At 41.2% G+C, this 14,994-nt stretch overlaps 1 protein-coding gene across 2 annotated transcripts; it reads left to right on the top strand.

Moving 5' to 3' along the window:
* Positions 1-375: 375 nt before the first annotated feature.
* On the top strand, positions 376-14,721 carry LOC127009317 (uncharacterized). Of its 2 annotated transcripts, none has more exons than XM_050882268.1 (2): positions 376-488; positions 2,341-14,721. In XM_050882268.1, exon 2 carries the CDS (start codon positions 2,362-2,364, stop codon positions 9,166-9,168), a length of 6,807 nt encoding a protein of 2,268 aa, XP_050738225.1. In that variant the 5' UTR covers positions 376-488; positions 2,341-2,361; the 3' UTR covers positions 9,169-14,721. The 2 variants fall into 2 exon arrangements, with proteins under 2 accessions (XP_050738225.1, XP_050738226.1); XM_050882269.1 differs by lacking the exon at positions 376-488 and adding an exon at positions 516-1,063.
* Positions 14,722-14,994: the final 273 nt, after the last annotated feature.

The raw sequence follows: 14,994 nt of genomic DNA on the forward strand, positions 1-14,994 counted from the left end.
CATTTGAGAAACGTTTATATAAGTTTTGGTCAAATCAACAAATTAAATCTAATTTTGAAGAAAAATTGGTAACCACCCCGGCACACCACCTGAATATTAGTTCTGACAGTGATAATGATCTGGACATAGAGGCGCTATAAGCTTTATAGCTTTGGCCTGCGTCAAGTAACTCCGTAAGGAAAACGTACTCAAGATGACAGTTGAATTTCCCGCCAACAAATGGATGCGATTCGGAAATACAAATTTATTCATTATTAATATATCACACGTCTAACTGACATAATATATAAGTGTACAACTTTATACTATTCCACCACCTTGAAATATAAAGGTAGTTGATGTCAAAGCTTTTTAATTTCTGACTTTTTTTCTCGTGGCAGAATCGCAGACTCCTACCATAACAAAAGGACGCGCAGAAGGACCCTCTCCCTCTTTATGTGACCCAGTTCCTAACTCTCTGCGCGGGAGGGGCCTGGTGCACCCTGCAGGTAAGCCAGTGACCAGCCGCCCCCGGGTGCCGCGTCCCGCCATTCCAGGGGCCGCGAGAGGTGTGTGTAGGGGGCGCTGCTCGGAGGTCACAGGCGGGGTGCTGAGGCGGGTGTGCTGGCGCGGGGCCGTGCTCGGGGCACCGCAGAGGTGGTGCTGCTCGGCCAGGGCCAGCTGTGCCTGCACGGGGCGGGGCGGGGTGGTGTGGGGCGGCGTGTGGCCCGTGTGGTGCCCGCCGCCAGGCTGAGGGCACCCTCCCTGCTGCCCCTGGCCAGCGGGGCGGGGCGGGGCGGGCCCTGGGGAGGCACGCCACCTGGTGCATAGTAGGGAGTGTCTAGTCTGGTGCTGTTTGTCATGACATTCCTTGTTCCTTTCATCCACAGAGAATTGAGTTGAATTATTGGGTACAGTTTGAGTGAAGCTAAAACAGTCTTCAGTGTGAAGCTGGCAGACAGCCAGACTGTTCAGCAGACAGAAGAAATAATCACATGCAATTAGAAGTTCATTATTGTGCAAGCACCTTAAGCATTCTGTGCATCATGGTCATTACCTAGAAAAGTCATCTTAATTAAAAGAGGTAATTATTTGTCTGTAGTCAGCTGTAGCAGTGTCAGTTATTATCTTTTAATAATTTTTAAGCTATGATTCAAAATAGTGTATTGTAAGAATGTAATTCACTTGTTTTGTGAGAAGTTTTTTTAAAATTCACTGGTCAACAACCAGAATAGGTCTCAGACATGAATACGAGCCCCTAACTAATAACTTAGCACTAATTTCAGTTCTGATATTAATTTTCTGCCGCTGGACCAGATTTCTCGAATACCATACTCAACAAATATTCAATGTTCCATAATTTTTTCAGCTTTGTTTCATATATTGAAAAAGACAGATAACCTTGTGATGATTTGCGACACAAAAATATGGAAATTCAGTGCAAATTTTATTAGTAATCAGTACAGTTCTAAAAATACTTCTGAACATTGTTTTTCCGCTTGTTCAGCTGATTCTCTTCACGTTCAAGCATCCAGCAGTAGTCGTCCATCATGTTGGGACTGAATCAGCCTTGATACCTGCTCTCCATTATAGCAATGTCTTGTTGGAACTTTTCATCATGCATGCCACTGATATCTCCGAAGTTATCTGGGAAGAAGATGAGGTGGGAGTGGAAGAAATGAAGTTTCAAGGACATCCGTGAGCCTAGAGCTCAATAATGTGATAATATGGCTGCCACAATTTCTTCGTAGTTGTCTGCATGGTGGTTTCCAAGATACTTCTGTGAGACATTCATGAATGAATGCCTCCTCTCTTCTCCCCAAAATCAGACCATTTGATTTCAAAACCACAAATTTAATCGATGGGACTTAACATAAAATGTATGAGTCACATCCTGGGAGCTCGATACACCGATATAGTGGTTCTCAAAAAACAGACCCAATGCGTTTTTACTGATGCCATATTCAAATTCAGCGCCTTCAATCACATTAGAATCAGACCATTTCATTTCAGAACCATGAAATAATTTCATTTTTTGTTGACCAATGTAATTAAAACCTTAGTTCAATTACACTCAGAGTCATATTTTAGCAATGCAGTGTCCTTGCATTAGTTCCTGATTTTGATGCTACACTAATGTAATTTAAATACAAATCAAAGTTCTAAATTTCATATTAATATGCATGGTATGTTAATTTTGTGAAATTAGAATATTTATTAATGACTGATCAGGTAGCAATAATTGCATTGTGGATAGAGAATTAATATCATGGCTGATGTGGCTCCATTTTACTTACAATGCCACAGACTACCTGCTGATAGGTTCTGGACCCCAAACACTGACTGTCACCTCCCTCACAGGCTGAGTAGTGCTCTCAAGCTATGCCAGGGCTGCGGTCGCTGGTGGCACGCAGGCGGTCCTCCCTGACGTCCCCACCCTACACCGTGCAGAGGAGCACGCCCTCCCCGAGCCCCTCCGACACATCCGACCATGCTGCCACACCCCACACCTCAGAGGGTGGTGAGAGCCCCATGACGGAAAGGGGAGCTGGTGTGGTTGAGGCGCAGGAGACGCAGAGCCAGGATGCTGCTCACGTACAACCAGCAGGGGACGGAGCAACACAGGATGCCCCCATCATCAATGGGGAGGATGCAGAGGAGGGGGATGGGGGCTCAAACGTCAATGTGGGGGACACTAAGCAAGAAGAAAGTCTCTTAGAAACCAGTGAAGTAGAAAACAGTGAAGAAGAGTCTCAGTCTAGCACTAGTGTAAGAAACATTAATGAAGGAAAAGAATTTTTGCCAACAAGTGGAGGAAGTAATGTTGGTGCTAGGAGCTCATCCTCTGATGTGCATAGTGAACTGGATCATGGCACAACCATTGAAAGCCCAGTTAGTGAACAAAACACTGAACAAATAAGTGCAAATGTGAAAGAAAGTGAGGGAGAAAGTTACATGGACACAGAGCCCAGTCCTTCCAAGGGAGATGCAGCCCATCAGACAGAAGGACCAGTTGAAAATAAGGAAACTAGTAAAGATAAGGAAGGAAAAACCCTGGAAACAAAAACTAATGAGGGAAAGTTATCAGACATTGAGGGTGAAATACTGTTATCAAGTATAGAAAAAACTCAGGAAAATGTAGAAGAAAGGTGTGCTGTTGATATTCAGAAAACAAATGAAACCATATTTAGTGAAGCTGATGTGGGGCAAGAAGCAGCATGCAATGTGGAAAGCCGGGACACGGGGGGTGGTGGTGATGAGGAGGAAAGTGATCATGCAGAAAATGTTTGTATGACAAGTGTAGATGATGAAAATCAGGAAAGTGATGAATCTCAGCTTCACAAAAATGGTGTGAGTAAAGACCTTGATCCTATCACTGAAAAAACAGAGATCCCCGCTGTGGCAGAGGAAGGTGCCATTGAAAAAGAAAAGCTAGCACTCTCTGCTGAGGCAGAGGATTGTGATATTATGGAGTCATTCAGTGAATCTGTGAGAAATCCCTTTCATGACATGGAAACATGTTCAGATGTAAGGGATGACACCCAGCAGCCAGAAGCCAGGAAACCAGAACTGCAAAGTCCTGGCAAGGGCACAGAAAACGCAGAGAAATCCTTAACCTCTGACATGAGACAAAGTGATGAGTGCATCGAAGGTGAAGATGGGGAGGACATGAAGGATACCATGTCTTGTGGGGCAGATGATGATGGCAGTGGTGGAGAGGAAATTAAATCTGAAGAGGGAGAGGGTGACAGTAGTAACATTGATGGTGATGGGAACATTTTGGTGACACCTGGCAGCAGTGGGCTACCCATAGATGTGAGGAGCCAGGAAGGATACAGTAGCAACGTCACTGAAAGTTATAGTGATACTGAAAAAGGGAAAGGGGATAAAATGGAAGAGGATTGTGAGGAAACTAATAATGCTGAGAGTAAGGAGGATACTCAAGATATCAAGGAATTGTACGCACCAAATGTTGTTAAAGATGATGAGAAATCTACAAATATTGCATCTAATGATATAAAAGCAAAAGAAACTGAGAAATCTTTTGAAACTGAAGCTGAGGATGACAAATCTCCTGAAAAGGAGGACACTGAGGTCTTTAATAAAGGCGAGTCCTCACCGTCAAGCAGAAAAGCAGATGGAGAGGCTGACACACAGCCAGACAGTTCTGGTGACAAGAATCTCTTGGGTAAGCTCAATCAAAAAAATACTAAAGGTGGGAAAAAGTGTTCTGATCTCTCTGCAATGGAAATTGAGTCAACTCTGGCCAGCAGGGGCGTGACCATTGTCAGGCGTGTGGTGGACAACAAGGAGCAGTGCGGCCGGGGGGGTGATTCCTCAGATGTCACGAAAAGGGAGAGTGGCACAAGTATTAAACCCATTAATAAAGGGATCCTGGCCACAGCAACTCAGCCACCCTTTAGAGGAACATCTGGCAGCGGCATCAGTGTTTCCCTCCAGCCCTCGTTACCGGGGCAAGCAAACTCACCCACTTCAAAAGATTTGTATAAATCCATCAATGCAAGAGGAACAAACATTCAAGCAAGCTCAAAAATCAACCCTGCCCTTTTAAATCGAAGAGGGTCTTTTCAGTTGACTAAGGGAGTGTCAATACACTACAATCCCAAGTCTGGTGCCACAAACACTAATGTGAAGGGAAATACAGTGTACTCCAGCCTGAGGGGAGTTAGTGCAGCAGGCAGTCGAGGACCCAGAATGTATACCAACCCAAGAGGTTCTGGGGTACAATCCCTCAGAGGATATCCAACCAACCTAAGACCACGAGGTGTAGGACTTCCACAGACACGAAGAGGAACTCCACAAACCAACCTTAGAGGGCTTGCTACCCCTGTTAACACCAGAGGACTTACCAGAGGCCAGAGATATGCAGGCCCAAGGGGACCAGTGCCTAGGGGTGCAGTGGCTCAGCCAGGAGCAGCTCCTTTGGCTGCCACCAATATAAGAGGAGCTACCCCTCAGAGGTTCAGAGGTGCACATAGTCAGCAACACCAGCAAAGGCTTCCAGGACTCCCACCCCAAGTTAGGCCCACAGGAGGAGTTATAGCATCTAAGGCTGGAGAAACCCTGCAGTCAAGATCCTCCACTATGCCTCCACAGGCAAAATATTTGAAAACATCACCTGACTCGAGAGCGACAGATCAAGCAAACATGCCATTACAGTCTAAAGCTATGGGTATGTCCTCACAGCCCAGGCCCCCAGACACGCTGCGATCTCCACAGCCAGGCTCAGCTGAGGTGTCTCCTCAGTCAAGGGCATCACAGTTTTCACCACAGTCTCTAATGAGCGGAATTCAACCTCATTCAGAATATGGTGGACCCGCAACACAGTCTAGAACAGAACAATCACCCCAGTCAGTTCTCGCCATGTCCACTGCTTCTGCAGTAACATCACAAACAGGACCCTCCAGCTTTGCCTCTCAACCAGCCTCGGTCAGTCATCCCACCCTGCCGTCCTCGTCCCACCACCTTCCTCACATGAACATGATGGATCACCCTTCCCAAGCCAGCACCATGGGACTCCCACCACACTCTGTGGCTGGAGGCAATAGACTCCCTCCACATTCATCTGGAGGTTTCATGGCACAGTCCACTTCAGTTGGCTCATCCTCACAGGTAATGCCCACACATATGACTGCTTCTGATAGATTCTCATCAAACGTTGCCTCAGCAGGATTTCCCTCCATTCCTAATTCAGAATACCTTGGAAGACCTGGCTCAGAAATGTTTCCCACATATAATAACCCTGGAGATTACACTCCACACTCCAGCACAAGTGGCTTTCCTCACATGAGCTCTGGAGACTTTGGCTTGCAGTCCACATCAGGAGGATTTCATGCTCAGACTAACCTTGTAGGATTCCCAGCACACAGTGACCCATGTGCTTACCCACAACATCCCAGCTCAAGTGAGTTTTCTCCTCATAATTCATCTGGAGTTGTGAGACCATTAGGTTCTGATGTCTTCGTTCCACATCCAAGTTTTTCTGTTCAAGGGAACCCAGGAACATACCCACCCATCCCATGCAGTGAGCCATACAGCACACCCACCAATCCTGGCACTTTTCGTGAAAATACGGATTTATTCAACTATCCAGGGCAGAGGGACTTTATAATGCACCCAAGCTCAAGGGAGTTCCCACACTACAGCAGCTCTAACCAGATGGCAAACCAGCTCCAGCCAGTACCTCCTACAGCTGGTCACAGAGACTTGCCAATGAGCCAGAGCCCAAGGGACTTGCCTATACAGAACTGCAACCAGGGTCTTCCCATGCCCTCAGCTGCTGGAAACTCATCAATGAATGATATTATTGGGGATCAATACCCAGGCTATGGAGAACCACTTGCTCATTCCTCCTATCAAGAAACCCCTTTGAATGCAAGGACAAACCCTAATCCTGTACCAGTGGCTCCTAATTTTAGAGAGTCAGATTCAAGGCAGAATTATAGGGATTCTGCAACCCCCCAGTACAGTAACTACAGAGAGCCAAGCACACAGGAAGGCTTAAGAGCGTCACAGATGCACTCTAGCTATAGAGACTTGCCGATAGACCCAAATATGGACCTCCAGCCACATATTACCCCAAGGGAGCAGAGTGCACATTCCAGCTTCAAAGACCAGCAGTCAGCAAGATACCAGGAGGATGGTATCATTAGCAGGTATCTGGAGCAGTCTGTCCTCAATTACCCAGAGTCAGGAAGCCTAAATAGTTGCAGAGAGCAACCTGTCCCTAATTTTGGGTCACCTGCCAGCCATGCCAGCCCAGGTGAGCAGGTTTTATCCTCCTGTAGAGAAAATATAAACCAGATTAATTTTCCTGACACTGTGAGTAATAACAGTTCCAGACAACAGATTCTTCCTGGTCTGGGTGAACAAATGAACTATAGCAGCTACAGAGGACCTCTAGAATTCAACAATGCTTGTGAACACCCTAATCCTAACCTTCAAGAATCTCTGAACTATGTACCAAACTGCCAAGATGCACCAAACATGAATCAAGTACCAAAATCAGTAGCAGACACTATCTACAAAGATCCTAATATTCCAGTCTCAAGCTACAATGTAAGCTCTCATCACCTCTCATTGCAGGGGGTACAGAGTGATCTAAAATTCAAGGACAAAGATATGACCTACCCTGAGAGTTCTCTACTTCCAAGCTTTACAGAGTCATTTGATCACTCCACCAGTGAAATGAGTGGGAAAAAGGGTGACAGCACCAACCTACCGCATTATAGAGGTTCTTCTGATGTGTCCTACCAGAGAAACCTCCATGAGTATACGAATTCTCCAGTCCCTTTTAATAGTCAGGGAGGAGATGCATCTACTTCAGCTACTAAGGATTACTCCTACCCTTGTTTAAGTGACTCAAAAAACTCGGAAGCTAGAGAATCCCCAGCATATCGAAGTCAGAGGGGCTATTCAACCCCTTGTAATTCATATTCTCCTGCACAGTCTTGCTCACCAGATGATGTTCAGTATATTGGTGGGTCAGGAGACAATTTTCAAGCAAAGTCGGATTTTCATATACCTGGGGATTCTCTGGTTCCTCCAGATAAAGAGATTCTGGGATATCCTGTTTCACACGGCTCCTCTAGTACAAACAACACCCAGAGGAACCCAAGTGGAAGGTGTGTTCCAGATTCCTCTGTTCCAAATCCAGAGACTGATATTTCCTCCTCAGTTAAATATGGTGGAAAAAATAATGAACCTAATTTTCTTGTGGTAGAATCACATAAAAATGCAAAGGAATCTGAAATGTATAATTTTTTGGGATCTGGTGAAGGTGGAGAAACAACAAGAAGTCCGGGCGGCTGCTCCTCCACCAAGTCACCAGAGTCCCGCAGTGTTAGCTCGCAAGAAAAATTTCCAGTAGGTTTGTCACCCAGTAAGTCAGATTCAGGCTCACCTAGCACTCAAGATAGAATTGTAATTAAAATGAAGTTACTTCATAGTGGTTCAACTGCTAAGGAAGACACTCGTAGTACTGAAAATGGGAATATTACTGAGTTGCGACTAGCCAACAAAAGTTCTCTTAAATACAGCTTGGCTAAGTACACTCGCTGGACAATTGACAGTATAATTAATGGACGTGAGGACCTGGGAAATGAAGAAATGTTAGACAAGAACAGTGACTGTGAAGCTGAAGAATTAGGTGTGAGACAGGAAAAAAAGGGCTGTATTATAAATAGCCCCAAAAAAACACGAAAGAGAAGAAATTCTGAGGTTTGTGAAGACTCAAAGGACTCAAATTTAGACACTAATAAAAACTTCATGAAGAAATCTCTCAAAATTACCATCACAAATCCTTTGCGCAATAAAATGTCCTCCGATGATGGTAATGAAGACAGAGATATGGAAAGGAAATCTGAAAATGTGACTTTGAATCCAGAAAAATTCATCAAGCAAGATGACAAAGTGCAATCATTAAGCAGTGTGTGTGAAGGGAGGAGCAGCCCAGGCCAAGAACCAGAGAGTCAGTTTCATTATGCTGCCAGAAAAGGTAAAGCTGGGTCTGGGAAACCCCCATCCCCAACCCCAAGTGCTGGGAGCTGCAGCAGCTCTACCGGTGGAGTGCAGCCAGAGTGTGAGGAGAAGTGTGGCAGAGGCAGAGAGGCATCACCAGGGGAGGGGTTCTGTGGTGAGGTAAATGATCACTTGGTCACTTCTGATGTCAAAAAGTGCAGCATTGTTATCAAACGCATATACAAAAATGACAACTATAGTTGTTATAGTAGCAGTCTGTGTGACAAGAAAACTGTGTTAAGCATTGATGATGGGACACAGAGGAGATCAAAGCGTAGGGCGGCCGTAGAAGCCAGTGAACGGTGCCACAAGACATTAAGGTCACTTGACATGTGTAATGCTAAACCTGGAAAGATATCTCTTGCTGGTGTGCTGAGTAAAAACAAAGATATTTTATCTGTGAATCTGACAACAAACAAAGCTATCATCAATCAAATACCACAGTGCTCAGTCATGTTGTATGATGTGTTCATGAATAGCCGCATCGACCAGATGGTGTGTCCGGGGTGCTCCCGCCACTATGACAGCTCAGACAGTGTACAAGTGAACATGAACAAGGCCACAATCTCCCTGCTCTGCTCCTCCTGCCAGTGGTTGATGGTAAAAAATGTCCACCCACTTGAAGTTGACTCTCTGGTGCCTAGCTGAGAAAGGCTGTAGATTTTGTGCTGTTGAATTTTAACATTTTATACTGTAAAACTTTAGTTGTGTGCTTTACATGTTTTAAGTGACTCATTTTGGTCAGCTAAAGTGGAATATATTCATTCCTTATTACAAATTGGGATTATTATCAATAATCATTTTCAAAGCCTGTGCTGTGCTCCCTGTGCAAGGCCTAGTCATGTTTGTGCATAATGATCATATTGAACTATCTTTTGATGCTGGACTCTGTCTGACCTAAGTATGTACGTATGTAAAAATGGCTTGTATTACATTTATGAGAGAGAGAGAGAGAGAGAGAGAGAGAGAGAGAGAGAGAGAGAGAGAGAGAGAGAGAGAGAGAGAGAGAGAGAGAGAGAGAGTGTTTAAGGTGCTTATTTATCACTGTAGATATCTTTATAACAGCTCGGGCTCACTGCTGTGGAGCGGTGAGGGGCCGGCCACTGGTGTCACTCTGCCACTTGAGGATACTTGCCCAAGATTTGTAAATTTCCTATCTCAGGATGTAGATTTCATTTTGAGGTTAATAATTTAAGTACAGAGTATGACTTTACCTAATTTTTTGTTTGAGCATTGTTACTGTGCCTGAATGATAAAAAATCTTTTAAATTGTAAAAATTTAAAAGTTATAATGGATATAATGTATCCTGCTTACTTCTGAGAATGTCTCACTTATGCTCTGTCAGTGACTTTGATGGTGTTTGAGATTATGTTTTACTAAAGAAGGCAATAAAGTCCTGTGCCAGAGTTACCAGAAGCACTGGAATAACATTGCTTTCTTGTATGTCAGCAAGATCTGTGAGTAGCTTAAGGGAATTGCCCGCCTGATGGGGATTTTTTTATACCTATGTCTTCCAAAACATATTGGTTTTCTGTCACAAAAGTGTCAACACAATATGGCAACACCTTCACCTCAGAAATCTATCAAATATGCTAGTAATTTTGAGTGCCCTACTTCTGTATTCTCATTTTCTGTTTAGGTATGTGATTATGATAAAATTTACATCTTTTACACTTATTTTCCAATTTTTTTATCTTTTTAGTGAAAGATATGTTATAATCATGAACTGGGAACTGTAGTGTGTGTGTGCTGTGTGGTGCATTCCAATTACTGTAGCGAGCTGCCAAGTAGAGCTGCTTGGTTTCTTGTCAAGTAGGTTCTTGGTGTTTTGTCAAGAGAGCAAAGGCCGGAAGTTTAGCCCCACCATCACGAGAGCTGAAGAAAATTTGCCTCTCCTAGATCCCCAAAGACAAGCTGCACAGCATCAGTGATGTACACAAGGGCTGACCAGGACTAACCTACCCCAGCAATGCCTGAAGGGTCAGACTCAAAACCCAAACAAGAGTCAACACTACATTGTAGAGGAAGTACAGTAAGACCAAGTTTGCTGGCTTGTAAATAATTAATTTTGTAAGGCAAGTTCCTGCACTTGACCACAAATTTGGGTACGAGGCAACCTACCTCTTGTGTCACCTGTTTTTATATTTCGGCCCTGTCAGTGTCAGCCGTAAGGCTTCAAAGAACCCAACTGGACACCACAACCTACAAAGAAAAGGAAGAAAAATAACAGCTAGTGCAAAATATGATCCTGGCATGTATTAGCTTAACTTCAAACCTGGTGACAGTGAGGAAGGTTCCACCTCTAATGGTCTCCCTCACCAACAAGTGAAAAATATCCTGCTTCACATCAGAGGATCAGGTGCCTGAAACAAGTCAAATCTCTCTGAAGAATCATCAGAATTGCTCTAAATTATCATGAAAACACAGCAAGTAGGTTAGGGCATATGATCAAACACCTTTATACAGTTTTACTGACATTTACACAAAGTTAAAGCCAGTATAAATTTTCATCACTCGTTTCCGAGAAATGTAAAATAGTTATGTAAAAAATCTTCATCAGTTTTTATACGATCTTAATTTTTAAGGTATCTATGGATAGCCGCTGGAAGACGGAAAAAAGGAAGGTTTGAATTTTGTTTTGGTGAATTAGGAATGCGTTGATTTTTTATTTTTTTATTTTATTTTTATTTTTTTATTTTTTTATATTTTACTCAGCAGTAAACTTAGGTAGGTAGAAATGGTGCTACTTTTGTTGCATTATTTGCTCAGTATAGAAAGAAAATTGAATTAAATCCATAGGACATTATTTCTTCTTTTGGGGGGGGGATTATTTTCCACAAACTATCAGTTTGATCTGAATGAAATTTCCAGTGTTCACTCTATGGTTTCCAAAACCTTCAACATTTTCAGCACAGTCAATCCGTAAGTTATATTTTGGGCGGGTGATTCCCTTGTAGCAATGAAAAGGGAAAGTGAAGGGAAATAATGAGTCTCATGCAATGTACAACATAATTATGCACTTTTGCTAATTTACAATGTAATGTTACATTTGTTAACTTTTTTGTTAGCCAAAATATCCATATTGTAATAGTTTTCCAATAATGAAATTGTGGTGAAATCATGTTTTTACAGTCCAGTGAGTGACATGCGGGGAAGAGCAAACCAAGGCTAAAACCTTAAGTACAGTACTCCATCAAGATGGCCCGTCTCTGCTCACTTTAAACTGATGATAATGCTGTTGCAAGTGTCGAAAAGAAAGAGCCATTTCTGTTGGACCAAACAAGGGTTCATTAACTTTAAAGATTGATATTTTGTAAAATTCTGTAAAGTTTTGTACAATGTTTATTTGTATTTTCAGTATTCTATTAATTTTTTCTTACCATCATCATGATCATTCAATTTTTAGTCATGTCTTTCTATTTGTAAATATTGAATGCACCTTAGTGATGGAATACAAAGATAAAAGATTTACAGAAAGCATTGCTTACTGTGTCCTGCAGGTCAGTATACCATTTCCATGGAGCCACAGATTTAGAAGATCCCAGTAGCTAATTTTTATTGAAATTTGCACTAGGATTTATGTAATGTCATAAATGCACGCACTGCTCTTGTGTGAGAAAGATGGCAAAAAGTATCAACAAATGTTATCCCAATATTGCCAACAGTGATCACCTTACAAATCTTCAGCTCAATTCTTTGTTAGTGACAAAAATGGAAGCTCTTTTTACCACCACCATGAAAAACTGAACCTGTGGTTCATCTTCCATGCAAGTTATGGAGTAGTGTTTAGCTGCGTTTTTTACTAATGTTATGATTGCCTTAAAGCAAAAGAGTTTTTACAGAAAAGTAGTTACTTACGAGGGCTTCACATAACATCATCCAGTGTGTACAATTAAACTATGTAACCAATTTCTTAGAAGCCATAAAATATTTGTTAATGGTGGGACCACACTCCAAAACATGACATGGGTAGGACTACGTGTCCACATGAGATTATCAAGGCAGCAGAAGTCAGTATTCATGGGTACAAAATGAGATGAGTTGCAGACTGTTGCTTCAGAGTTCTGCAGATCTCTTTGTCACAAGAAAACCTTTGACTTGCTTCTATGTTAGAAAAAAATACTAAACTTTGTTTTACTAAGTAAGACAAAATATTAACCATGGTTGAAATTACAGTCACTGTACTGCAAATACGGTTTGCAGTGTCTGTTATATATGTATTCAGCCTTGAATTTATACAAGTAAATTTATATGAATACATATATAAGAAAATGTGTGGTGTTAATAATACCTGTATGCATATTCCTTTTACATAATATACATAATGGATATATTTCAAAAGTAATCTCAGAAGTCAGGAAGGATTTTTAAGTTTTATTTATCAGTTTTTAGTCTTCTGTAAGAATATAATTATTTGCACATTCTACAACTGACATGTATTCAAAATTTGTGAAAGCCTTATGGACTAATAGTCTTTTCAATGTCTGCCTCTGCAACAAATTTGTGCTCACACACACACACACACACACTGCTTTGGTTGTTATTTCTGCAATTTAGTTTACAAGAGGCATTGATATTAACATTCTGGGAGCCATCTACTGTATATTATAAAAGTACAAAGGTATAATTGTTGACTTTTCCCCAAGCTGGTGTCTTGTTACTCACCAACTTGACTGCTGACCATCATCATTTCCCTTTTGACAATGTTATTAATTAGCATTACATATCTTGGCTTTTATTTTCTCAAGTTCCTCAATTGACATGTAAATATTTAAGTTATTTCTTTGTGATATTAACATTGTCTACAACTTTATATTGTGATAGCTGTAAAGTTTATTGAAGCAGTATTTGGCTTGAGTGTGCTGACTTATGTTCAGAGTTGACAAGTTGTCTATGTGTTCAGTTAAATGAAGTGTTTGTGTGTGTGTTACAAGTAAGCCAATATGACATGACTTGAAAGCCTCTTGTGAACTTTGAGAGGTGTCGATGCCAGTAACAACCGTCCCTCGTGCCCACAAGTTTGCTCTGGCTACCGCGGTTGTCTGTGTGTTGCCCCACTAGTGAAGGGAGTGGTCCCAGGCAGTGGAATTTGTGTCTTCAGGCCGAGGAGAGGCATAGGTGAGAAGACCAAACTAGTGATACAAGACTGCTTCTAGTAATCATACTTTTTTTTTTATCATAGACAATAAGATACATATTTTCTTTCATTTTCTGAAGATAGTTTGTTATCTTATATTCTGACTATATTTATGTCAAAGTTTTACTGCCATATTTTGAATTTCCATGTTAGTATTGTGTTCTCCATTTTGTACTGCAGCTTGTCATTCTTTCTCAGCACAGACACAGGAAGCAATTGTGTGCCAGTAATTAATATTTTTCTTCCAAACATGATCTAAAATTCATTTGCAGATCTTAGTTAATTGAAACACTTTGTAACCTCCAGAGGGATTCCCGCTGTTGTGATTGCTTAGAGGAATACTTGACAGTAGTTACATGATATAGCTGCTTGGGTTCATTTAAAGTAATTTTTCCTAAACAGACTCCACAGAAGCAAATGAAAGCCTATCTCATGAAAAAAAAAATATATATATATATATATATATATATATATATATATATATATATATATATATATATATATATATATATATATATATATATATATATATATATATAATAATAAGACTGGCACTATATTTCCTGTGTAGGCAAGTGGTATTGGAATTACTGTTGTCATGCAGCAAAGGAAATAGATTTTCATAATGGTTTCTGCAGTGTAATTGCAGTTACTGGCTTTTTTTTTCTCTCTTTTTTACATTCATTATAATCATCATTTATTTTTCTTACTTTACCTAGTTCCTATAACACCATACATTAAATTTGTGAGCAGTTGCAAGCCTTAATATGTGTATCAGAATTAACTTCCTGTCTGTATAGTTTTTGAGAGAAACTGAAAATTGTCAGTGCTGGTCATATATATATATATACTGGTTCACTATGTGATAATCTTCAATGTATAAAGTGTTAAGTGTAAGTCAAGCAATATGGAGGTTAAGAGTACTGTAAATCTACTCAGTGTTAACTCTAGAAAAGGTAAGATGAATATGGTCACACTCAAGAACAGTTTGTATAAAGTGTACTTTTTAAAGCTGCTAGTCCAAGAGCAGAAAGGTTTATTTCATTAAATAAGCTAATTTAAAGTAGACTTTATTTATCCATAATGTTTTTATATGGGTTGATGCATGAAATGAGGCAAGGAGATGAAATTCAAAATTTTTAAAAAATTGCCCAGATAGTTTTATTTTAGTGGGGATAAATTTGCTCCCTGATAAGCAGGATTCTGAAGAGCAACATCACTGATGTAATATCTGAATAAGTCTTAATGAATATGAAAGAAAATAATCCCAGTACTTCAAAGTTAATTCCAACTTCACAGAGAACTAGGGCCGCTTTCATAGACATTTTGTTTGTTT

The sequence above is a fragment of the Eriocheir sinensis genome, chromosome 40 (assembly GCF_024679095.1).
Source record: "Eriocheir sinensis breed Jianghai 21 chromosome 40, ASM2467909v1, whole genome shotgun sequence".
Taxonomy (NCBI): domain Eukaryota; kingdom Metazoa; phylum Arthropoda; class Malacostraca; order Decapoda; family Varunidae; genus Eriocheir; species Eriocheir sinensis.